Source organism: Denticeps clupeoides, chromosome 9 (assembly GCF_900700375.1).
Source record: "Denticeps clupeoides chromosome 9, fDenClu1.1, whole genome shotgun sequence".
Taxonomy (NCBI): domain Eukaryota; kingdom Metazoa; phylum Chordata; class Actinopteri; order Clupeiformes; family Denticipitidae; genus Denticeps; species Denticeps clupeoides.
Window position 1 is genome coordinate 15,628,092 of NC_041715.1, and position 26,150 is coordinate 15,654,241.

The 26,150-nt window shown below is 43.2% G+C and overlaps 2 protein-coding genes and 1 long non-coding RNA gene across 4 annotated transcripts in view; 1 reads left to right on the forward strand and 2 right to left on the reverse strand.

Moving 5' to 3' along the window:
- agps (alkylglycerone phosphate synthase) overlaps positions 1 to 8,773 on the forward strand; it is a 29,408-nt gene extending 20,635 nt beyond the window's left edge. For both annotated transcript variants that reach the window (XM_028991577.1, XM_028991578.1), the window contains exons 15-20: positions 1,048 to 1,117; positions 1,319 to 1,380; positions 2,250 to 2,339; positions 3,368 to 3,467; positions 3,659 to 3,716; positions 7,902 to 8,773. In XM_028991577.1, the coding sequence (XP_028847410.1) occupies positions 1,048 to 1,117; positions 1,319 to 1,380; positions 2,250 to 2,339; positions 3,368 to 3,467; positions 3,659 to 3,716; positions 7,902 to 8,023 (502 nt within the window). In that variant the 3' untranslated portion in view covers positions 8,024 to 8,773. The remainder of the gene's footprint in view (positions 1 to 1,047; positions 1,118 to 1,318; positions 1,381 to 2,249; positions 2,340 to 3,367; positions 3,468 to 3,658; positions 3,717 to 7,901) is intronic.
- Positions 5,393 to 6,019, reverse strand: LOC114797001 (uncharacterized). Its single transcript, XR_003750797.1, has 2 exons — positions 5,928 to 6,019; positions 5,393 to 5,854 (listed from the first exon to the last, which is right to left on the reverse strand). It is a non-coding gene; the product is annotated as an uncharacterized LOC114797001 (long non-coding RNA).
- Positions 8,774 to 10,512: 1,739 nt separating the features above from the next.
- Positions 10,513 to 26,150, reverse strand: part of pde11a (phosphodiesterase 11a) — a 36,691-nt gene continuing 21,053 nt past the window's right edge. Inside the window, exons 11-20 of the mRNA XM_028991493.1 lie at positions 25,933 to 26,079; positions 25,716 to 25,823; positions 24,111 to 24,220; positions 23,097 to 23,187; positions 22,035 to 22,135; positions 21,730 to 21,807; positions 21,505 to 21,568; positions 21,340 to 21,414; positions 19,344 to 19,427; positions 10,513 to 13,360 (exon numbers count right to left, since the gene is read on the reverse strand). Coding sequence (XP_028847326.1) covers positions 12,782 to 13,360; positions 19,344 to 19,427; positions 21,340 to 21,414; positions 21,505 to 21,568; positions 21,730 to 21,807; positions 22,035 to 22,135; positions 23,097 to 23,187; positions 24,111 to 24,220; positions 25,716 to 25,823; positions 25,933 to 26,079 — 1,437 coding nt within the window. The 3' untranslated portion in view covers positions 10,513 to 12,781. The remainder of the gene's footprint in view (positions 13,361 to 19,343; positions 19,428 to 21,339; positions 21,415 to 21,504; positions 21,569 to 21,729; positions 21,808 to 22,034; positions 22,136 to 23,096; positions 23,188 to 24,110; positions 24,221 to 25,715; positions 25,824 to 25,932; positions 26,080 to 26,150) is intronic.

The following is a 26,150-nucleotide window of genomic DNA, read 5'->3' on the forward strand; positions in this document are numbered from 1 at the left end:
TTTTAACTTCATCTTTTGTTTTGCTCAATTTTTGTTCTTGGTGACTTTTCTCTTTTGACAATATTCCTTTTTCTGTCAGGGCAAAAAAAATGTCTTTCTGAGGGGGAATGATCAATATGTCTCAATATGCTCTTGAGTTGTCAAATGCATCACACATCAAAACACTTTCATGGTCATGCTGGATAGGTTTCATGATAACTTTTTTGCAGTCAGGAGCGCTGTGTGAATGCTAGGTAGTTTTCTGAACATCTGTGTCCCTTCTGGCCTCTGTGACAAAACTTCACGTCTAACGTGACATGACACAAACAGCCAGTCAACAACAGCAGATTGTGGTACCGAAAAATAACGGGGTTTGAGCCTTTTGCAGTCGCTACCACAAAATTCCCAAGATAGTTTTCCTGCACTGCTACTCTGTTAGTCACTTAGGATAATGTTAGTGTAAAAAATGTGCTTGAGGAGCCTCGCCTGCTCACAAACGGAGCGCCTGCTGAGAGGCGGATGTTGTGAGGATGCTCGGGGGGGCTTCCTCGCAGGGGCTCGCCAGGAACCACAGCGTTCCACTCCATTAAAGAATGTCCATAGCAGAGGGAAGTGGCCACGCCACCGTTCCACAACAAGGAGCCGCTGTACAGTTAAGGCTATGATCCTAACAGGTCACTAGAAGTCGTGACCTCACAACACCATCTGTGACACGCTCAGTTTTATTTATTTTTTTTCATGTTCTGTCATTGGAACAGATTCAATATACATGATTTATAATCATCTCCTGTCCAATGCGGGTTGATTGATTCTCGCTGGCTTGCGGATGATATTTGTTTCTGGGTTAAAAGCATGTAGAGTCAATGGGGAGATTTTTGTCGCCGCTGCTCAGCCCGGGGTCCTAAATGAAAATTTGATTAGCTGCTGATGGTGATGGATGAGCGGAAGCCTCATCGATCGGTGGCCGTTGCGGGATTGACAGGGCAGTGGTTTAGCAGGAGGCAGCTGCAGTTACGGACCTCCGTGAAAAGGGTCCGGTTAAAAATTAACCCTCTTGTCTGCTGGCAGGGGCCTGGCAGCTGGAGAGGACAATGGGCAGAGGGGCTACATGCTGACCTTCGTCATCGCTTATCTACGGGTGAGCTCTCCCTGTCTGTCTGCTCCTTACTCTCTTTTCAGGAACTCGCGCCCATGGAACGGCTCTTCCAACACAACGGTGGTCCTGAAGACGTAGCTTTTGTTCAGCGGACGTCTTGTCATCTGCTTGATTTTGAAACCCCTGTCTGCATGAGTGACACTTCAAAAGAATCGTCTACTATTGATGTCCCTGTCTTTGCAGGACCTGGGGATGGAATACTATGTGATTGGCGAGTCGTTTGAGACCTCGGTGCCTTGGGACAGGTGGGGTATAGTACACTCAAGTACATTATTAACTATCCTGCCACAAGGTTAAATAGGGTTCGTAGAAACCCCAACCCCCAAACACACACACACACACACACACACAAATCAACATAAAAGCCGCAGCAGACTTCGACCTCGCCGTCATGCTTTGCTTCTTCCTCCATTAAGTCCCTGTGTCTGTTTGGGTGGGTGGGATGTTGGAGGCTCTCTGCTCTCTGAAGCGAGGCGGAAAACCTCCTAAGACCCTGATCCCCCTTCACAGGGGGGAGTGAAAAAAGCAATGAGTTTAGAGGTTGTGCATGGGCTGATGTTAAATGCCAACTTGCCACCTATTAAGTATTGATAGGCGATAAATGTGGACTACAACTGTCCCCTCATTACCCCGTCTCAACTTTCCAGTGGACAGGGGAAAATGACGCTCGTCTCCCACCACTGCCCAGTGGTCCATAGGAGTCCTTTATAAGGACATCTCACACACATACACACACACACACACACACACACATCGAGGCCCCGTGGTGTGAGTGTAGGCCATTACCCCACCTCCACACACCACTGCACAGCCCTGAGAGAAACACAGCGCACCCATTACAGAGCCTGTGGGTGGGTGTCCATCCACACGTGTACACTCACATTGGTCTATAGGTCAGCAACATCTCTCTTATACACACACACACACAAACACAAATGCACACAGTCCATTAGGGTGTCTGGTGTGTGTGTGTAAAGTACTCAAATGTCACTGGACATAAGTGTGCAATTGTATTAATCTGGATTTCACATTTGGGACATTTAGCTTTGTGTTTTTAGTTTTTTTTTTTTTTTTTTTTTTAAATGACCTCATCTTTTCTATTTTTCATTTGTAGAGTTTTGGACCTTTGCCGGAACGTTAAAGAACGCATTGTGAGAGAGTGCAAGGAGAAGGGTGTTCAGTTTCCCCCTCTGTCCACATGCAGGTAAGGTTAATATAGAAATCATGTCCTTACTGAGTTGCGTTGTCTTCACAAACACTAATTGTAGCCATGAACTGGTGTCCTGTTGACCACCTACCTGATAAACTCTATCCCAGTTGTCTGTTTTGGAAGAGTGTTGCACCAGTGTGCAATTCAGAAGTTAGATTCCTTATAATAAAGTATGGGTTGCAGGCGGGTGAAATTGTTATATGAATATTTTCACTAAAGTGACGAGTTATTGTATTGGAAATGCAAATTGGCGTAGCACAGCATGGCTTAAGTGCCTGTGGAAAAGAATCAGAGGTGGGTGGGGGGAGGGGTCCAGCCAGGGTCCAGCCCGGCTGACTTTGAGCACTGACCCTGCCCCAGACACTTCCCTGTCCCCCGTCCCGCCGCCCTGCCCATGCAGCCTCGCCGTCCTCAGCCATTCATCTCCCAACCCGCACTGCACAGCTGTCCCTCACAAGATTGATCTGTCCATTTAACCTCTGAGAGGGAGCCACCGCGCCGAGTGATGGCCCATGTCAAAGGAACGCCCTCTGTCTCTGCACTGCCCACCCCCCAAAAGAAAGTAGCAGAACGCACACTTGCCTTTGACTTACTCTTCATCTTTTAAATAGTTTTCACATCACAGACTGAAGCTCCTGTTCTCCTTAAGCCTGAATCATTTAAAAGGGAATTTAGTGTTCACTTGCCCCATATTCTTTCATATTGTATATTTGTAAGGATCAGAAAAACTATTGTTTGTCATGGAGAGGGTTTACATTTTGAGGGTTTTGAAAGGACTTCTTCAGTGCTTTCAGTAATTGCAAATTGTCGTAACAGCCCACTGATGCCGGTTTAATATGCTGATAATGTGATTTGATGAAACATGACAGAGTGGCTGGGCCATCTTCATTCATGAAAACATTACATAGAGTTTGGGGTCACGGAGGAAATAAGTTATGTGACCAGTTTTTATGTTTTAAATATGTTTTATCAGACATATTATTATGTTTTAAACCTGTGGCCTCCCTCTCTCTCACTGTCAGAGTAACACAGACCTACGATGCCGGCGCCTGCGTCTACTTCTACTTTGCCTTTAACTACAGAGGCCTGAGTGACCCAGTGCATGTGTATGAGCAAGTAGAGGTGGGACATCCTTTAAAAATAAGAGCGTGATTGCCTTGAACCAATAATGGATTGTTACTGATTATTGCTGCTTTATGAAGCCAACTGACTAGTGAAAATAGAAAGTACATGTGTGCATCCATGTGCATGCATTACTAATCTGTCAGAACAGTCATTTCCACTGACTGCCCACTGTCCCCATGTCCCTTCAGCATGCTGCCAGAGAGGAGATTCTTGCCAATGGGGGAAGCCTGTCACACCACCATGGGGGTGAGTCCTAGAAGTTCAGCTCTTAGTGTAATGCACATGCTGTCATAATGCACACTGTTACATCATAACATTTCACTGCCTGGTCAGTTTTCTACCCCACTTAATGCATTTTTTTTCATTGTTTATACATTATACTGGGTCCAGGGGAAAAATGCTTTGTGCATTCCATGTTGATTTTCAACATGGTCAACTTCTGATTTAGATCTCACCAAACAAGGAAAGGTTTGAGAACCACTGCTAACCACTTCATAATTTACAGTGTTAGTTTTATTATTATTTAATAGTGGCTATAAACATGTTTTAGGTAGTTGATTAGTTTCAGCTAATCATTTGAAATGGCCTGGAATGTTCAAATGTGGTCAGAAGTTTAGTAAAAAGAACTTGTAATATTTTACACAGTGCCATCAATTTAGGAATAAATGAATTGGCAACTTATCCCCTATCAGTTATTACATCCAGACAGTGTAATTATGTAATAAGTAAGAAGGATTTTCCATGAATATCCGTTGAAAGTGTCATTCTCCGCTAGTAACCACAGCAGCAAAAATGACCACAGCAGAGACAAATGGCCAAGGTTTTGCTCTTTGTTCATTTCGACTTGGACAAAATGAAACACGAGCTGGAAAGGCACAGGGGAGGGGGAGGGGGGGGAAAGCTCCCAGTGCCCTATCAGGTCGAGCCGAAATGGCTGCCTTATCTATATTGCCATCCGCCTGGCTGTTTTCATACATCACTTCAGGTTATTAATCACCGCTGTCAAAAACAGCATGCTGCGAATCAGCGCTAATATTAAATCAGCTTTTTTTTTTAACCCCCCTTCTTTTCTATTTGCACGGGGAAGGTGCGAAATTAAAAGATCGCTAATAAAAGGAGCCGGCGGGGCGGTTTGGAGGATGTCTGTTATCGGCCGTATTTACTGACTGGTAAGTGGTGGCCTGGCCACCCGAGATGGAGAAGGGGGCAGTATTGATGCACCTCCCGCGTGCGCGCTGCACTCTGTAATTGTGATTAATAACAGCGAGGCGCGCTATCTGGCCGCAGACAGACCGCTTTGTCTGGCCACAATCAACGTGTGACAAATGGAGCCGCTTTCTCTGGGTTTTGTGTATCAAAGAAAACAGATGTAGTCTTGGGAAGGCAAGGTGGGAGGGCACCACGGGAAATCTACGCTTTAGGTAGCCTGTGTTTACAGCAGGTTGGAGAGGAGGAGCGTATTCACACCCGCTCACACACATGTGTACATGTTCCTTGGCTCTCCCACCTTCAGCTCGGCTGATGGCACCCGCACTGGGCTCAACTCGAACAAATGTTTCCAGCGTTCAGTGCCTGATAGGAATCGACCTTGTTCTGGCCTTCTTCCCCTACAGTTCACTTCTGCCATATCGTTGCATGTTCTGCCGCAATGAATAGTGATTAATGGTACAGAAGATGGCAGACTTGGGGTTGTGCAAAAATAAAGTGCTTTTGTTTCTCCTGGTTGACACTCATAAGACTTCAGAAATTATGTAAATTCTTTGTACCCGTGAACCTTTATTTTGTACACTGGCAATATATTGTAAAAATCTTTTTTTATACTTTTATGGCACAAAGCGTACACATGTCCTGCAACAAAGTTACTAAAAACAGAACTTTTTATACTTGTATCGTAATATTGATAAAGTATGTCTAACAGCATGGATTTTTTAAAATTGTTTTATTGTTATTCCCTGGTATTATTTATTAATATTTAAAACCCAGTAGGTGTATTTGCCCCCTCACACTGTTCAACTCAGATCTGGTCTGTGACCTATAAGGAACACATCCAGCTCTGGAGATATTCTCTGGGAGGGAGAAAGGCCACCTGAGTGGGGGTCTCCAACAGGCTGAGGTGGCCTGGGTACCCACAAAATATATATATACATACACACACACACACACACACACACAATATAAATGCACAGGTTAAGCTTTGCTTCTTCAGGCTCCATTTTTCCCTCGGCCATGCCACCTGAGAATCTACACGCATCGGTGTGTCCGCTGTCAGTATTTCATCTCCCTCCTGTCCTCCCCCACCTCTCGACATGGCTGCCTCCTCGCGTGGAGCTTTGCATGTCTCTCAGCTGCACGCTCGGAGCCGCGGCAGATTGATTGTGAAAGCACTGAGAGCACGGAGAAAGTGACATGATAGATGTGTAAATTATCCCGGTGATGGAGGCAATGATGCAGTCTTACCTCCTTCTGTTTTCCCCTCCTCCGTCAGTACAAGGAGGGCTGGGGCTAACCGCGGGGGGGAGGCAGAGGGAGGGGCGGAGCACAGAGGGCCACGCCCCTCCGATTCCTGCTTCTCCCTACCCATTGGTCCCATGCCTATTGGGAGGAGGAGCCCCCAAGAGGTTTGGCCCTGTCTGTCAGGAGGAGTCGCTGGGGCGGCCCCAGTGGTAGATTAATTTTTGTAAAGCAGTTTGTTGTCTGGGTGCCGCTGATAGCGTGGTGCCCTCCTACTCTGCCGTGTCCCTCTTTGCCCCCAACACTGTCCTGCCTCAGATCACACAATTAACAGGTGACGCGGAGGGGTGACCTCCGACCCTGCTGCTCTATCTGAAAGAGAGGGAACAGATGTTCAGTTTGGTGATTGCTTGATGTGAAAAGCCACTTTTTTTTTTTTTTTTTTTTTTTGGTTGAAACCTGTATTATTAGGACAGAAAATTAGGCTTATTGTGATTAATGATTCGTTTCATATGAAATAAATATTTTATGCTATTCCTGTGCCCTCTGCAATTAAACCCCACCACACAATCTCTTGTTTGTCTAATTTTGTGACTACTGGAACATCAAATGCTTTCAACACCCTTCAGAACTAAAAGAGTACAGCATGATTAGCATAAAAAAATAGATTTTATGGGGATTTTTTTGTCATTGTCATACTTAATAAACACTGGATTGTCTCTAAAAATTGTATTACTTACAAGCCATTAACATTGTAAACCAATTATGCGCTCAATGTAGGAACATAAAGAAAAATCTGTGAATTTATATGTACAGGTCTGATGTGTTCTGATCCAACTACATCCATTCCAGCAGCAAAATGTGCATCTTTTTGCATCTTGGTAATGCATTGCAATGAAAAAGTTCCAGATTCATGGGGTCACATGATTATTCCATGTTTAGCCTGGTCCTTGTAATAAAACTCAGATGTTGTAAGGAAAAAAAAAAAAAAGATTTATCTGCCCTACTTTGAGTAGATAAATTTTGTTTATTTGAGTGTTGTAGTCATTTGTCTCACATGGCTGGACACACTTTTTTTTTTTTTTTTTTTTAACATTTTTTTGAAGTCCAAACATTGAGAATTAATTCCACTTGGTAACCCATCTATGCACAATGTGCCTTCTGTGACGCGGTTGTTGCCTCTGTAAATTATTATAGGCTCATTTAACTGCAATAACAGCCCTGTATTCTGATCCTTTTGTTACGGAATGAATTGTAAGGATCATAATTCCCCCCATTTTCCCAGTCAGAGGAGCTGAGGAAAGCTCCCGGCTTGCAGTCATCGTTGTGCCTGTGTGTTGACCGGGTGCCAGGGAGCAGCTGGGGATCAGGTTACGGCCGTCGCTGATGTTTCCCAGCCCACCCTCTCCCCCCATGTCTGTGGGATCTGGAGTGTGTCCGCCTGGACATCTGGTGGGCACCGGGAATGGACTGCAGGACCCCGAGTCATTTTATCCCCTCCGCGTAACGACTCCGGATATCTGGAGGCGCAAGCAGCGCTCGTGAAGTTTTATTTTATTTTTTTTACTTCCCGTGTTTTTTGTGTATCCGTTCTCGCTGGGTGGAGATGCCACACGTGGCCACCTTAGGGCTCGGGGCCTGCATGTGCAGAGCGGGGTGGAGAGGGAAGGAGGACGAGGGAGGAGACGCAGACAGAGCAGAAGGGAGACGGTGCACGGTGGCCAGCTCCTCCTCTGGGAGAAACACACAGCCTAATGAGTTTGATAGTCTGCTGGGCTCCATAAATCATGCCATGCAAAACATTTCTTCTTTCTGAATAAAAGCATTTATCACCCACTGTTTATTCACTCACTCTCGCAAGATTGATTGGCTCCCAGCAGCCTGCTGAGCAATCAAGCGTACGCCGTTTTTTTTTTTTTTTTTTTCTTTCCTTCTTCCTCCCTTTTATGTTTATTTTTTCCCTTTTTCTTGATCCTTCAGTTGGAAAACTTCGGAAAGAGTGGATGCAGGAGACCATTTCCAGCGTCGGCCTGGGCATGCTGAAGTCAGTCAAGGATTACCTGGACCCGAACAACATATTTGGGAACAGAAATCTCCTCTAATTTACAATTTAGTTGTTTTGATTTATTTCTTTCTTACCTCCCCTTCCTCCCTTATCGAAATGTTTTTTTCTAGCTCAATTGGAATCAGTGCTGACTAAACGTGAAATTCCATACACACTGCCTCTTTGTCCTTTTGTAAGTGTCTAAACTGAAGAACCGTGTTTTTATTTCGCCCTCGTTCCTCTTCTGTCTTCTGCTGGAAGAGTACAGGGCCTCTCCGTGGGCCGAAGTTCATTTAAAGTAACACGACCCCCACCGTCGCCTGTCCCTGTTGTCTTTTATTGTTATTCATAACGGTTTATTATTATTATTATTTTTGTACATGTACCTGTTATTGTATTGTCACAGTCACAGTGGATTTAGTACTCATTTCAGCGACCCTGACATTGTGCTCCCTGGGTTACACGATGCCGACATGCGCTTGATGTGTCACATCAGCGAGAATTTATGCCAACTTTTAATTCTTTATGTATGTATGGTGAGCCTGTTATGTTTTGTGAATATCTTCTACCCTGTAAAAGTTGCGCTTTCTAAAGCACTGTGCCTTCTCACTGTCCGCCTTCCCTCCAGTCTGCCACACTTTAAAATGTGACTCTGTGTGACCTTCCTTTAAACAAACAAGAAAATCCCCCCTTCCTCATTCCTTCAAGTGTAATGGGCACATTTAAGAAGATGTGTGTGTGTGACCTTTAACCCTAAAAGTAACCCTTTTGCCTTTTTATATATATTAAAAAAGAGATGTTGTTTTCTCATGGTTGCCATTCCCTGTGTGTGTTTTGGTGAGTTACTGATGGATCTACGTTTTGAATTTATTCGGTTTGTTGAAATTAAAACAAATCCAGTGCCTCTTTATTAAATGTAAATGTGTCTGAGTTGATGCACCCCGTTATGAAAGCTAGGGCCATTAGACCCCCGTTTTAGCTTTTTTTTTTTTTTCCTCTCCTCTTTTCTTCTCCTGCCCATGCCAAGCATGGTGATTTGCCTGAGCAGAGTGTCCAATGGTCAGTCCTGCAGAAAGCTCCATCGCTTACATTTGTACCAAAGACTCGCCACGTTCAGATTTGGCACTCTGCCAAGAGAACTCTACCGATCTGTATGCATAGCTTTGTACATTTTATGTATATAAATTAGACAAGCGTTGTGCGTACGAGTACAACGGACTCCTTCGGATCATCCTGACTATAAGCTGTAATTTTTTTTTTATTTAAACATATATGCAAAAAGACTTATGTGATTTGTGCGCAGCTCTCAAGTGATGAACATTTGTGACACTTACTGCACTTAAATTGAACTATGTTACTTCAATTTTAAATCATCACCTTCTGTACTTTCGTTTTGAAAGAAACTGATGCAGTCCTGCCCCCTTTCCACAGTCCATTCTGATGTGAAATGATAAGTTCTCATCTTTCTTTTTTGAACCTGAAGAAAGTTCGCCTGTGCGTTTAGGTAAAGAAGGTGAGGTTTTGGATGAAAAGACATCATAGATGAGGCCGCTGCAGTTACCTGCTCCACTTTTGCCCCCAAACATGGACCAGGGGTCTTGGACGGACCATTCTTTTTCTTTTTGCTATACTTTTAATGACTGGTCACTAAAAAGTCACTTTAATAGAGTTCTTAATTTTTTTTTTCCTCCGCTCCTCATTTCTTGGTAATGTATTAACAATGAAGTACCATTTTGTCAGTGCTGTTTGTGCAATAAATTTAATCTATGGAAAAAAAGTGAGTGTCTAGATCTATATGATACAACTGAAATTTCCTAAATTCTTAAGTCTTCCTTTTGTTATTGTTGGTACATGGTCTTCAACCCGTGCTGCCCCTGAGCGTCATTGAGCTGTGGCATTGTGGGAAGAACTGGGCATGACGCCCCACGGCCTCACCTTGTTCACTGTGCTGGGGTGGTGTGAATGGGATTCCTGCTGCCAACACCTCCACACCTGCCCACGGCCTGCAGCGTCTCCAGAGACGTTATTCAATTCCACTTTACTTTTCCTCCACAACAGTTGCTTCCCTTCGCACAAGCATTGTACCACAGTGAACAGGTTCCTGTTTTTATGTCCTGTTCCGCTGTTCTCTGCCACCGTTTGGCTCTGAAACACGAGAGCTGCACCACAGACCAAGTGCAAAAGAATAACTGCAAATGGAAAGGTCCGGTTCACTTGGCCTACTGGATCAAAGTGTCACAAAACTGGACAGTGATGACTACAGATTTAATTAACTACCTTAGAGCTGCACTTAGATTAGTGATAAAGACATGAATGACCTGTGGAATCCCGATACAAGATCTCTTCATCTGCTATATCTAACATTGTTTTAATAAAAATCTAAATCCTGTTGGAAACATAGATTTAAAAAAAACAAAAAAAAATAAACTAAAAATTCCAGTTCTCCCCACACAGGGTAGCTGTTGAGTAAAGGGGAAAGGAGATGCAGGGTTGGTTAAAAAGTCCCACTAAGGGGCAGCAAAATCCTGGAAGTGCAGACAAAGCAGGTTCTACTAGCAGCACACGTTTATTTTAAATCAAACTGAACATTACAAATTCCCTAGTAACATGCCTTTAAATATCCGTTCCAATGACCTCACTCATTAACAGAAAAAAGGATGAGAATTGTAAAATTGTGAGAATTAAGAAAATGCAAGCCTTCTCCCAGCTGTCAAGTCTTAGAATATCTGTTCTATGCCACCATAATGCAATATCACAATCCATGCAGTCACATTAAATGACAACAATGTTATCAAATTGCTAATAATTTGAAATTAGGAGTAATTCCTCTTAAAAAAAAAAACAACCCAAACAAACACAGATAGCAGCCATTTCCAGAATTTCATGCATTCAACAGTGTCCCGCTGTCAGTTGTATTTAGGTCTATCTAACTAGAGCACATAGGTCCATGCCACACACGGAGCACAGCAACGTTTTATCAACTCCAGTTCACAATGCTACAACAGTTTAAAATGTGGACTAATACAAATGCAGCAATGGTTTGGAAGCGGTGACGGTGGTCTGCTTGTAGTTCTTTTTTTTTTTTTTTTTCTCATCTCAAAACTGAGCTAACACAGGCTTCACGCCCATGTTCTGGTTTGGAGTTACTGAAGGAAATAATTTAGAAAATCTAAAATAATTATATGGTTATTGTGAATGCCATCAATCCTCAACTGGGATGTCTACAGATGCTGCCGAACTCTACAAAATGACCTGTAAGTGTGGCTTTTTAAAGGGTAATGGCATGATGTGCCTACAAACTAATTCTAAACATGAGCCAAGGTTATTCTTGGGTAATTCTTCAACTGTTGTCCATTTTGTCCTGAAAAGCTTTAGAAAATGTTATATGATATCAATATAAACTAATTGCATTGGATTGTTTCTCCATTCTCTCTAAAAACACATCCTGATGGTGGCTGTGATTATTACTTCAAATAATTTACATTTATTTGACATTTCAACAGTGTGAGAGAACAATGTTGTGGAAATGACCTTGTGAGGCGTTTCTAGCATAAAATACACACGAGACAAACATCATAAAATGAAATTGGTCCAGTTTAACTTTTTTGGAAATGACACCCAGTAAACAGTCACTATTTAATATTACTTATTAAATTCTTATTTTTTTATTAGTCCCTGTAGACTAATTGTTTTAGTCCCTAAAACAATGTTCCCAGATAATGCTACTTGATTAAAGAATGTGATAATCTTTCATTTGTATATGGCGAAAATGATTTTATTTCTAAATTCAGGATGAAGGCAGGGTATAATTCATTGTTATCTTGTTATATAATAAAATGAATGTATCATTACTTATTATTTATGTTTTACTTGTTGTGAAGTAAATGGGATCCAGGGATACAAAATATACCATTGTTGAAGAATCACCCATTAATAATTATTAATAACTCTATGGTGTAAGATACTGGGCTGTATTCGAATGACCCTGAGACTGGTGCAAGGGGTATGTTCACTAGCATCATCTGAAGTACACTTATTAAGTTTTAGATACATACAAGAACAAACAAATTAGTTAATTGGAACTAAATTGTCATTCCTGTTAAACTGAAGTTTGAGTTGACATTGGCAAACTAACCGTATGAACCAAGGTTAAAGTACAGCAATATTCACTCCCTCTGACCACAGGAACCACAGTGCATTTTTACACCTGACAGAGTCTGTGAATGAACTTTTGTGCAATTCCATAGTTCAAAAAATACATTTCTATTTTTGGCTATTTCTATACTACTTCTATACCTTACTAAGCTGTTTTCAATAATGGATAGCAGCAAGTTGATGAGAGTACAAGAAAGAGAAAAGGCACGTCCATTTGCTTTAGGTCACTTCCTGTGGTTAAATCTATGTACTCTGCATCTACTCTTGCAACAAAACCATGAATGCCAAACTAACACCAAATGCCAAAATCAAAATAATTTTGGTCAATAATAATAAGTTGTCACTCCGCTGTAATTAATGAAGGCAAATCTAACCGTTTAAGATGCCTTATCAGCATGAATGCGAAAGCCTATTTCCAGCTATTTCCAGGATAATTATGAAGCCTGGTGAGGATGCCATGCATTTTAACCAAAGCGCAGTGTAGAGACGTGTATCGTAACTGCATTGCAAGCACCGCCATTGGTCCCTCACCGACACTGGCTCCTCAGTAGTCGCATAAACCAAAATGACAAAGAACTTGCATATTTCATTCCATTAAATTAAACATGTGCAGTACAGGAGAAGAGGGGGAAAAAAGGGACCAGCGTCCTCCCCGAATGCATCACGCCCTGCTTCGGTGCCAAATAATTTCGTAGCAGACACTGCAGACGTAGCAACAGAAGTAGATTACACTTTTTGCACTGTACACGGCAGGCGCGTCCTTCACGGCCCAGAATCGTGGCGATTGTGCAGCCTGGAGCGGCCGCCCTGCGACCGCGCCGTGTGAAGCACGAACACTCCCTGAAAACGCCGGCGGGGTGGTAAGTGGTGTGGCTTGCACAGCTGCCCTGCCGCGGTGCCCTTCTCTGTTGGTGCCCAAATAGCAAAGGGGCAGAGCAGAAAACCTCTGCAGGCGCAGCACCTCCTGCACCACGGGCCGTGTGTGAGTTAGAAGCTGAGCGGGAGGGGGGTCTGCGGCGGCTAGCTTGCAGGTCTGGGGGGGGGCGCTGCAGGCCGGGCCGCTGTCGTGGCTGCCGGGGCAGCCGCAGCCGCTGGTGGGCGCCTCGCTGGAGCACGGATCTGCCGGTTTCGTCCCTTCCTGGCTGTGCTGCCTCAGCTGGTGCAGCTCGTCCCACCGGGCCCTGTTGGCTTGGATCATGTCGAGCATTGGCTGCAGCCGGGGGTTCAGTTTCACCAGCGTCTGGAAATGAGGCACACAGGAAGGAACCAGTTAGCACTATTTAAAAATAGCAGTTATCTGGATCTTGAGGCAGAAAAAAATGACAGTAATTATTTCTGTCACCCAGAACACAATCGTTAATGATGTTTTAATAAACAGTCTAAAATGGCAATGATTGACAGCTCTCATGCACATTATTTTCTCATTAAAGACCATGCCTGTCAATATGCACAAATGTCATTAAATACCATGTTTTATCTATTTATTTCTGTAAGTCTGGAGGAAGCCTCTAACATGACACTAGTGAACAAGCCCACACATAGTTCTGCAGTATAGTGCGTATCACAGAACATGACTTTTTTTCAAATTTTGTTTTCTTAATGAATTAAATTATTTCTTTCTTCAGAAGTCTACACACAACACGCCATAATGACAATGTGAAAAAAAGTTTAATTTTTGGAAATTTATTACAAAAAAAAAATGGAGAAATCACATCTAAATAAGTATTCACAGCCTTTACTCAATACCGTTGAGCATCTGCTCAGCATCTGCTGAGAGATGAACCGTCGCCCCACTCTGAGTTCAAGAGCGCTCTGGAGCAGGTTTTCATCCAGAATGTCTCTGTACTTTGATGAAGTCAATTTTCCTTCTATCCTGACTAGTCTCCCAGACCTGCAGCTGAAAAACATCCCCACAGCATGATGCTGCCACCACCATGCCTCGCTGTAGGGATGGTATTGGCCTGGTGATGAGTAGTGCCTGGTTTCCTCCAAACGAGACGCCTGGCATTCAAACCCAATCTTAGTCTCATCAGACCAGAGAATTTTGTTCTTCAAGTGCCTTTTGGTGAATGTGCTTTTTACTAAGGAGTGGCTTCCATCTGGCTGCTCTACCATACATGCCTGATTGGTGGATTGCTGCAGAGATGGTTGTCCTAGAAGGTTCTCGTCTGTGTACAGGTATCTCTGACAGAGTTCGGGTTCTTGGTCGCCTGACTAAGGCCCTTCTCCCCTGATCACTCAGTTTAGGTAACTGGCCATAACTAGGACGAGTCCTGGTGGTTTTTAACTTATTCCACTTTAGGATGATGTGCTTATTGGGACATTCAAAATCTTTCTGTAATATTCCCCATATTTGTGCCTTGAGATAATCCTGTGTCATAGGTCTACAGACAATACCTTTGACCTCTTGCTTGGTTTGTGCTCTGACATGAACTGTCAATTGTGGGATCTTATATAGACTGGTGTGTGCCTTTCCAAATAATGTCCAAACATCTGTTTTATCCACAGGTGAACTCCAGTTAAGCAGCAGAAAAATCTCAAGGATGATCAGGGGAAACAGGAGGCACCTGACCTCAATTTTGAGCTTCATGGTAAAGGCTGTGAATACTACATGTACATGTGCTTTCTCAGTTAAATGTAAAAATGTACTGGTCACAGGATGAAAAACACATACATCCAGACCTAGTCCTCAGTGTATTTCCCATAATACATTGGGTGTAACTCACCACAAGTGCCCATAGTTACCAGTTACCAAAAAGGTGTGAACTGAGCTGCCCTCCAGCCTCCAGACCTGCTCTAGCCAGTCACTGAAGCACTGAATGAACTTCATCTAAATCTGGAACTGAATCTGGATTTGCAGGCCAGATTTTACCAAAGATCTTTTAATATATCATGTAAAAAGGCAGGCTTATTTTCACTCTCTTCTGAATTTTAAATGAGAGCCCTGTCAGTGTGACACCCTCTTTCACAGCCAAACTATGCATTTTTTCTGTACACTTAACGTTAGCACTCATCTAAATGTTATGTGAAGTGCCCGGGTTCACTAAGCGCTCTTATTAACCCACATTTCATCAGGCCTTCTGCACTGGATACCAGCAGCAGCAAAAACAAAACTGCCATCCGCAGCTCTGGCTGCCATTATTAATTCTTAAACGTTATTATATGGATGCCCTGTCACAATGCATTAAGCATTGCTGTCAGCACTATGTTGTGAAACACCATTATACCAGTGTGTAATGTGAATCACGCTAAGGAAGGGGTCTGTCATCATCATCATCATCATCACATTTTAAGTCTGAGAGCACATAGTCTATAGCATCCCCTGAATTCTCTTTATGTGTCCTCTGCACCTACTGAGCCGTCTCTGGGGTGTGCTGTCGCTGTGACAGGCAGCTGCTAATGGAGGCTTTACTGCAGGCTTCTGAACCTGCCGTGTGTGCACATGCTGATTAACATATCCATGTCTGCACCTCATTAAGGGCAACAGGCTGTATTTTAGACCTGGCCGGTAGTGCTTTAATATGAATGGATTTTCAACCTTGGATTTAAATGAGTGTTGCATACATCAGACCATCTTGCCTTTTTATTTTTGAAAGCTGAAGATTTACCCCAAACTGAGGTTACTGGGGTCATGTTTAAGTTAGGTTTACAACCTCAAGTCTTAAAAAACATGGGGACACCAGAAAATGTAAATTATATATACACACACATCTCATTCCTAGCTTTTTAATACAGACCTACAGTCTGCTGGCAGTTCAGGGTTTAGTTTCAGCTGACTCTTTATTCTGAGCGTACGCTACATAAATTAATGCCTCACCACCTCAGCATGACTCAGAGGTCAAGTTTTAATTTATGGAGGCAGAATGTTCTTTTTTTTTTTTGTTGTTGCATTATTTATATTGCCACCACATATGGTATTTTTCATCACTTTGCATAGGCCTTCGAAAGGCAGCCCACATGTTGATCACATTTAACAGGTTATCATTTTATGAGATTCCTGCTAAGTGAATGGTATGTGAGTGTGTGTGCCCTGGGCTGGTGCTCATTGTCCTGGGATGAGCTCCAGCAGCCGTGATGAGTCGGTGGTCAAACTTTAACTCACTGATGTGGCGAATAGCGCCAGTAAGATCTATATTACTACAAATGTAGCTGGAGGTCACACAGGCCATGACTTTTACACTTTACATCGATATGGATAGACCCAGTTGTTAAATATGATTAGTTTGTAAAAGTATCAGCTTCTAGATGTCATAGATGTCACATCCATACAGATGCATCACATGCTGGTTTTATGTTGCTGTTGCTGATGTGTTGCTAGGCAACCTTTGTCTATAAATAATATACATTTATAACAATATAGTGGAAAATTAGTTTGAATTCATAATTATTAATAACATGTTAAATGTTATTTATGTTATACATGTTTCATGTAGCACTTACAATACCACAATACAACCACTGTAGCTTTCTGCTTTAATATGTTGTCAATATGCAGTCTTTCAGGTTAAAGCATGTAATGATTTGTCTCCAAGTCAATAATTACAGGACCCTATTTCATCCTCAGGGACCCTAATTTCTCTACAGTCGTCCTGGAGACAAGTATTCCATCAATATTCCAGTAAAGTAGCACAATGGCACAGTTGTGGGAGAGACACAGCTATCTGGTGGGCTTTGAAGATTGGAGGTTTACATAACCGCGGATTAATATTCCACACTGAAGCACCGAGAGATCTGTAGGATTTTCTTCTCCTCCCACAGACACAAACCCCTGTGAACTTCCTCTCCACTCCACCGTTTCTCATTTAATTGGTGTTGGTTTGGTCATTGGATGCGAAATCTCAGTTCTCTAAATGTTAGCATTTACATGGTCCTGTGGGTTCCATCTTTTTAAAACAGACAATCACCTTCTGAGGTAAGGAACGAACAACCACAATCACCATATTCCTGTCTAGAAAATAAGACTAATTTTTGCAGGTATGCATCATTTCATGCACGTCTTTTTTTTTCCATGTCCAAAAAACTCAGAAGCTGAACTTGACATGATGTTTACAGAGGGCCACCCCATTCAAATAAATCAAGAGGGAACTAGAGTCTCTTATTTTTCATGTTCAACGTTTTAATAGGTGAAAGGACATAAGAGGACATGGGGTGTTGTGGTTGGGCAAACCAAATTTCACTATCATTCATATGTGCAATTATCCTTTGCCATCATAAATCCAAATAGCATTACTAGCTTTGAAGATCTCACATTAACTAGTGGGTACAGAAAATGCTAATCAGTGATAGGATAGAGACCCTGTTTTTGCTGAAAGCAACTGAAACTTAAACAGAACCATCCCGTCACCGAGGCGTGAGCGAGGGCAGCGGACCTGATAAAGTCATATTTTGCAGGAGAGACTGGAGACGTGGGGGGAATTAATGAAGGAATATTCGCTGCAAGCTTCTGCTCCGGTCGGAAGAGGCCGGTGCAGGCCGCCCACGCAGTGCCGCTTCAATTCACCGCTCACTCGCGTATCTGGGTTATCCAGCCTGCTCTGGCATTAAAGTGTTTCTTTTTCTGAATGAGATAAGACAGTTGCTTCTACTCCTGCTCCTCACATCTTAATTTTTTCTGTATAGGACTTTAAATGAGTGTTTTCCTGGGTGTGGGGATAATGTTCATTATGCCGTACATAACGAAGCATTAAGTGTTCTAACCCTGTTCAACCCTGATCATGACACACCAGGGCCACACCGAGTCACACCAGTTCACTAAACCTGTATGCATGTAGAAAAAGGGGTAGTGGTCTAGTGGGTGAAACACTCACCGATGAACCAGAAGAACACCAAGACCCAGGTTCAAACCCCACTTACTACCATTGTGTCCCTGAGCAAGACACTTAACCCATAGTGCCTCCAGGGGGGGACTGTCACTGTAACTACTGATTGTAAGTCACTCTGGATAAGGGCGTCTGGTAAATGCTGTAAATGTAAAACCAATCATGCTTGAATCATAAGGTGGATCATGGGAAAAAGCACTTTTATACATAGGTTAGCATTCATAAGTGAAACAAGATTGTTGTTAAAGGATTAAAATGACTAAACCACAAGTAAAAACTATATTTTGGAATGGAATACAGTATAAGATAGGGCCCACGCTGTGGCATATTGTGATTAGTGTTGTGGCCTCGATTCTCAGTCACATGTTTGCTCTTTAGGCTCTCTTGTTTTCTCCCACCATCCAAAGGCACCCATGTGGATTGGTGACTCTTTAGTGTGAGTGTGTAAGAGAATAGTGTGTGCACCATGCGGTGAACTGATGTCTGGCACAGCGTGTGTCCCTGCCCTGCTCTGATTGTCCCAGGATGGGCTCCAGCACTCACGACAAGCGATTATTGAAAGTAAGTGAGTTACTACAGGCTAGAAGTTTAGTCCTTAGTCCTGTTACTCAAGGTTGTGTCTGCCAGAGCCCATTGTGGTACACTGAGTGCAGGGTGGGGACTCACCTAGGACACACACACACACAGACAACTCAGACAAAACAAACTACAACACACAAGGTCCGAGCCAAGATTCATACTCACAATGCTGCTCCACAATTTTAGTACAGGAACATTCAAATGTAAGTGACTGGTTGCTGAAGTGTAACATGCATTGCAAGTATAATTTAATGCATGCAAATTTTTATGTATGAGTTTCATCAAACACCATGCCTTTATCACAGTAACACAGATTCACTGCATCCTTTCCAGCCATTTTTTAAAATGTGCTCAAATAATGTTTTATGTGATTAAAAGCATCAGTAGCTGATCTGGGCTCATTCACACACCCTTTCTAACCAATTCATCACCTCCCTCATCACTACAAGGACAACCCCCACCCCCTCCCTGAAAGCCACCGGAGCTGAAAGCCACGCTGTATCACCATGGCCATTCGTGTCACCGCCTATTTCACTCGCAGCGCTCAGTGCCCTTTCTTCACATCAGAATTTTCAGCCTTCTATTTTTATTTCCCCACACTGAGTGCCTTGGACATGACGTTACTTGACAGACTGACTGTGAGCAAAATACATTTTTCCTCTCATCATTTTATGTTGGAAAAAAAGGATTTAGAAAAAAAAAAAGACATTTTATCCTGGAGAATGTGTTGCGGCGAGGCAACTGGAAACTGTGTCATGCACACTGGACTGGAATAAAGCCATCTGGCCCCTGTCAGACTGGGCTTGGCGCGTGCGGAGGAATTACCTCATAGAGAGGGGCGCAGATTCCATCAATCCATTCGAGCTGCAAGCCGGGGAGCTCGTCCTTCCGGTTCCTATCAAAAATGGCCTGAAAGGAAAGAACAGCACCATCTCCAGCTGCGCCAGAGCAAAGGTCCACCCACAAGACATCAGCCCACACAGAAGTACAGAGAAGCAGCCAGCGCAACACACAGGAAAGCATTTCTTATTTGAATTAGTGCTTCAAAAATACCAAAGTAATGTGGAATATCACCAGCATTTGTCTTTGTGGTTTAATTCTACAAGGGTAATCTTCATATCTGCTCCATTATTTACATGAGAAGAACTTATGTTTATGAATTTATAATGAAAATTCTGTCTTTCAAATCCAGAATATTACCACTGACCAATCAAAAAAGAAACTCATTTATAGTATCATTTATAGTCAGTAGTGTGTTGAGAGTGAATTTGGGGTGTTTTCCCTTATACTAAAATAAAACATTTTCACTTTGACAAATGATGAATACCTTGGTTCTCAATCTGTGGTACATGGTCCAACACAAATCTTTGAGATGTGCTGTGCTGTGTCTTTAAATGCAGTGTAGTTATCCTTTTTATGTGAAGTGATTGTCACTTGTGATACACATCAGCACAGCACAAGGTGCTCAGTGAAATTTGTCCTCTGCATTTAACCCATCACCCTGAGTAAGCAGTGGGCAGCCATGACAGGAGCCCGGGGAGCAGTGTGTGGGGACGGTGCTTTGCTCAGTGGCACCTCAGCGGCAACCTTCTGATTACGGGGCCGCTTCCTTAACCGCTAGGCCACCACTTATTGTCAGTGTGGTATAGTTAATATCCACACGTAATGTGTTTGACAGCATTTTTTTACAGTGGATGACTTTCGATAGTAATTATTTTTCACATTAAAACTGCCCCCTGTTTAAATGAATTAAACACACTACACTAGTATTTTAATGCTGGTCATAATCTCAGCACTCAGAGAGCCTAATGGTACTCGTTGTGAAAGGAACAACTGGATTAAGAATTTATTATAATCTGTTATATACATTCAAAGAATCTGTTAGACTGAATTTATATAGAAAATATATACAAATACAGGGAATATTGAAATATTGAGCTAAATGCTTAATAAAAATAAAAATTCTTTATGGGGAGATTGTGTTGTTCCCTTTCATGAGAATCCCTCCACGTTTCCCATGCCGCTCCGGTCTCTGCACTTCTAACACTTGGGAGAGGCTGCGCTTCAGAGATAGTTACTGGGCGCCTAGCGCAGTAGCAGAATATATAATTCATAACGCCCACATGCTCTGGGCTAAAGATTTTGACACAGGCTTTAAACCTGGGGCCAGTGCGTTCCTTCAGAGGGAAGGCAATGTGGTGCGGCGCGATTAGTCAACGCTCACTAATTACTGAAGAACACAACTCTTTATTTAAAAAAACCCAACACGTGCACCCCTCACCCCCATACATTAAAACACCAGCAAATGAGGAAGCAAACATGGTGTCGCTTCGATCCTCTCTATTATCGCTTTAAAAAAATAAATAAAAAAAAAGAAAGAAAGATGTATTGTTGTCGCTCTCGAACCAAGGTCACAGTCCACTTCACATAATTGGATTGATCCAAATGTCAAGAGGAGTTATCACACGGACCTGGAATCTACAAACAGAGGTTAAGTTGTTTGTAGTGCGGAGCCTAATTACATTGGCTTGTGTAACCGGGTAATTCTAGGTCAGAGTCGAGCAGAGTTGGTTCAAAGATGGCTTTAGGCGCACATTATAGCAGGGACTGTAGATGTGAGCCGACAGTCCTCCCATTTCTCTTTTATCGTTGTGTGATGCAAGCACTGCGCAACCACTGATCTTTGCAGCGACCGGCATCCTCCTACCATTCAGGAATAAGGTAAATACTGATCGTATGGGAGCATAGTGATGACAAAGAAGAAAAAGAGCTTCGGCTCCAGAGTGGGTTATGACGTGCGATGGGGGGCTGCAGAACTCACAGATGGAATCAGCTTCAGCTCAGATCTCTCCCGGTCTCCCTGATCAAAGAACTCACTGGTCACCAGCTCGGCCACCTGATCATGAAAGACAGGGCCAGATTAAAGAATGAACAGCTCTTGGAGGAACGTGTGGGATCACACTACGGGTCACCGATGGGAACTTGCCTTCCTCGATATGTCCCAGGGCTTAGTGGCCGCCCCCAAGTCACACGCCGTCATCAACATTGACCTGGGTATGGTCACAACAAATTATTCCCTCACATTGCACAACCTTCTACAAACCAAAATGAAACATTTAGAAAAGAACGTTTAGAAGTGAACAGATCAAACGGATTAATGGATGTGGGATCATTCGGCCGTTCTACTTTGAATACAGAGCAAGTGGCGAACCTGCACATTTCCCTGTGCGCCTTCACGTTCCAGTTGTACTCCCCTTTACTGACCAGCTCGAAGAACATGTTCCTGTTCCTGCAGGGCAAGAGAAAAGAAGATGATGCACATGCACGCAGCGTCCACTTGGAGGCAGTGTGGGCTCAGACAAATGCATACTGTGGCTCCCTTGGTGTTTGTTTGCTCAGCATTCTCACTTCAGCTGCTGCCAGCGTTGATTATGTGTTGATTATTACGTTTTTATGTTTTCATGCTGTTCTGCCAAGATGGAGTGAATGTGGAAAGAGAGGCGGTGCCGCACGTACTCAAAGTAGAGTGTGAGATCCGTCGCCAGAATCGACTGCTTCAGCAGTTGCATTAAGTCGCCATATTCTCTGGAGGACAGATTGGAAAATATGTTGTGCCCCTAAGACAGAAAGGAGGGGGAAAAAAGAAGCAATTTTGAAAATAAAAATCCTTTGCCACTTCTAGCCAATCAGAATGTTCTACATCTGAACCGGTAATTAAACAGGATCTGTTTCATTCAGTGCCGTGACCTCACTTAACAGGGCTTAATAGGAGCCCCGGCAGGGTCATGCATACACTTATATCATCTGAATGAGACTGAGGACCCTGATTCATGGACAGGAGGGGCTAATCATTCTCACAATGAAGGGATCTCCACTGAAGAGCCCACTAGTTTCCAACTGTATTCTAGATTAGGCCGTATTAAGCATGGTTATCAAGCTATTTTTATTAAGGATTCCGGTGACAAGTCAGATCACCACTTCCTTTTCATTAACCACTGGTTCCCTCAGCTTCAACTGAGACTACGCTGTACTTTTAAAGCTGTCCCTTTGCCCAATCATTAATGCACTAATTATAAATGTCATCAGAGTGAAAGCAGTGGGTTGGGTTGGATTCCAGGAACAGGCAGCATTATCCCCACTGGAGGCTGGTAGGACACAATCTGCGGACGTTTTCCTTGTGATTTAGGGACACTTCTCATTTATATGCTAATGACGGTGACAGTGACATCCCTGCCGTATCATCAGAAAGTATTATGATTTGCCCGGCAAACGCTTGTCAGCTTTCTGTGTCGTCACAGATGCGATAATGAACCTAATGGAGCCAAGCCTGCAAATCCCCGTCTTGCTCACACCCTGAACTGTTTTTAATTAGCTATTTGCACAAACCCATTCTCCTGTTGCAACATATCTCTCAGCTCATTAAAAATTGGCTTGCGTTTTTTTCTCATAGTATAATTCTGATATTTTCTCCCAGAATGGCGCCGCTGACCATCGAGTTGTGTTAAAGGGCTCTGAGACGCATGGATTAAATGGTGAGTGGTATGCGCTGGATTAATTCATGGCTTGCACTGCACATACTTCACTCTGCAGGATCATGACTGCATGGTTGAAGTGATGGTGCTCGAGGGTGGCGGATGTCCCATACAGGAGAGACAGGGCGGAGCCCGTCCTGAGTGAAAACATGAGGTAAACATTGAATAAAAACCCACAGAAGGGTGATATATGAAGACTATAACTTTAAAAAGAGTACACTTTTACTAACAGAAATATTTAAATAAGATAACAGTAATACTTTACAATAATTAGAGAGCATTCATAATGCATCATCGCACAAAGTGTTCATAATTCTTTCATAAATAATGTAGTAGTGCAATGTAATCAAGTCAGGATTGGAAATAAATATCTTTGCGAACTTGTTCACTAACGCATATGAAATTTTTCTTTTCAGGAAATACATGCAACCATGAGGAATTCATTTCAAGTATATAATAATACTTTTTGCAGTGCCACTGCACCATTGATGAAGCTTTCAAACAAAACACTGCACACACAACGTCAAAGTGAAGGTTGACAGTAAAGTAGTGTCCTTCAAATGGTATATTTTAAACCTGTATGTAAAGTCTAAACATGGAAAATGACTGATTTGTCAGCACTGTACAGCTCATGTCACCCGAGTAAATGTTTGCATGTCATTACTTCTGTTCAGCGTAACTAATTGAGTCATTAGGCTGGACGGACTCAACGAAGCTGCCTTGTGACAAAGTCATTAGTTAAAAAAAAGGCACAATAGAAACAAAACAGAATGTTGATGAATGAACGATTACTATCTGCACACACGCAGATATATGTAAATATGATTCATCTCTGCAATTTAGCTGCAGTTCAGAATCTTAACAACATTAAGGTGACATTTGACCGTAAGTGAAAGGAACAACATTTAGGGCCCAGTGGCCTGATTGTCACTCCCAGCTTGGCGTGTTCAACAGACTGTTATGCAAGCCTTATGCAATGCAGCTCTTGACTCTGGCTGATCTTAGCTGGAGCGGCTGCGGCAGACACCGGCTGTCTGCAGGGAGGGATGAGGCCGCTTACTTGGCTTGGAAGGCATTGTTGGTCCCGCGGTGGTCCAGGTCGTGGCATATGGATCCTACGATGAGAGCCAGGATCTCCACCTCCGTCAGGGTCTCCTGGAATCCTGCTGTCTGCCAGTAACAAAGAAGGTTCTGTCACAGAGGCTGGGCTGACCCCTGGCTGCCCTGGTGTCCTCATGTTTCGGCCCGAGCTGACTTTCCGCCTGGCTTCACTGACCGCGATATGAAGGGAATTCCGCATCCGTAAGAACATTCAGATTCCATTTTTAAGGGTTGTTGCCAGTGGGCTTTTTGAATCATGAGGGCAGCGACAGACAAAGAGCACTTGGATGGGCCTTAAAGTGCAGCCATTCAGAGCACAGTTGGCTTTATGGCAGAAATAATAGTGGTTCGCTTAATAAACGCTGCATGGGCCCCCGAGCTCTGAATGACACAGGGGCCATTACAGTTTCCCCTGCTGATAATCATTCCTAATAGCATTTCAACGTATGCATGATAAAATAAAAACAGTTTGTGGAAGTGCCCCAAAGGATTTGCAGAAGAAATGGGCTCTTTTAAATCTATAAAACAGTCTTCCCAACACCAGAATGAATCAAATCTGGAACCTTACTGACTACTGAGCTACCATAATAAGCGGGTACAGGCATTATGAATTCCAATTTAAATTACTAGTCAATTCATTCATTTTCTTAGTTTTTGTTTCTGCAGTTTATCCAGTGAAAAATAGTGGTCAATCTGTCATCTCCAGGATTTAAAATGGCCCGATAATAAATGTGGTCAGTTCTAAGCAGTGTGTGACAGAATGAAAACCTTCTGGCAGGGGTCCATGATGAGTTGATGCTGCATGCATTACCCTGTGTTTTACACAAAAGATGATCTCATTTACATTTACATTTAAGGCATTTGAATGATGCCCTTTTCCAGAGTGACTTACAAAGTGCTTCCATGTTACCATCGATGAAGTGATCAATTCTGCTTCACTAGGACCCCCAACTATGAATACAATTTTTTTATTCACTCTGGTGTAGTTTCTAAACATAAGTCAGGCAATAAAAATGTTACAAGTTAATCTAAATATCCTATAAAGAGGAAGGTCTTGAGCTGCCGTTTGAAAATACTCAGTGACTGAGCTGTTCTGACCTCGAGGGGAAGTTCATTCCACCACCGAGGGGCCAAGACGGAGAAGAGTCTAGATGAATGTCTTCCTTTTACCTTCAGAGATGGAGGGACCAGGCGAGCAGTACTGGAGGCTCGGAGTATACGAGGTGCAGTGCGAGGTGTAATAAGGGCTGTGAGGTAGGATGGTGCTACTCCATGTTTGGCTTTGTAGGCCAGAATCAGTATTTTGAACCTGATGCGTGCAGCTACTGGGAGCCGGTGGAGGGAACGTAGCAGAGGGGCGGTGTGGTAGCAGAGGGGTGGTGTGGGAGAATTTGGGAGGGTTAAAGGACAGTTGTGCTGCAGCTTTTTGTATTAGTTGTAGAGGTCGGATGGTACGTAGAGTGTTAAGTAACAGCTTTCCAATAGCCAACATCAACAAAGACGCACAACTAACAGAAATCCTGCTGTTGACTGATGAATGGATGAATGCAGAGATTGTACTCACTGTCAGCATGGAGAACATGCACTGGCAGACGTTGAAGGCGTGTCTCCAGTTGTGGTAAGGGACCATGCGGTAGTTCTTCCTCACCGTGAGCAGCCATCTGCACAGCGTCTGCACACCAGGGGAGACGAAGACAGTTGAAAAGAGTCTCGCTTTCATGCACCAACACGTCATCTTCCATGAAACATTTAGTTCCCTCTTCCCAAACAACAGGTCCCACCTCGTAGTCGATCTTGAACTTCTGCACCATGCCCAGCTCCATAAACATACGCAGAGCAGCAGTTATCATGGCATCCACGTCCAGTGAGAAGTCGTCAAAGGACAGCTTATCAATGCCCAGCTCACAGACCAGGGGGATGTTTGCTGCCTGTTTTTACCAGTAGGACACCCGGTGACAGAAATACATTTTGATGACTTTAGTGGATCTTCTCATTCTTG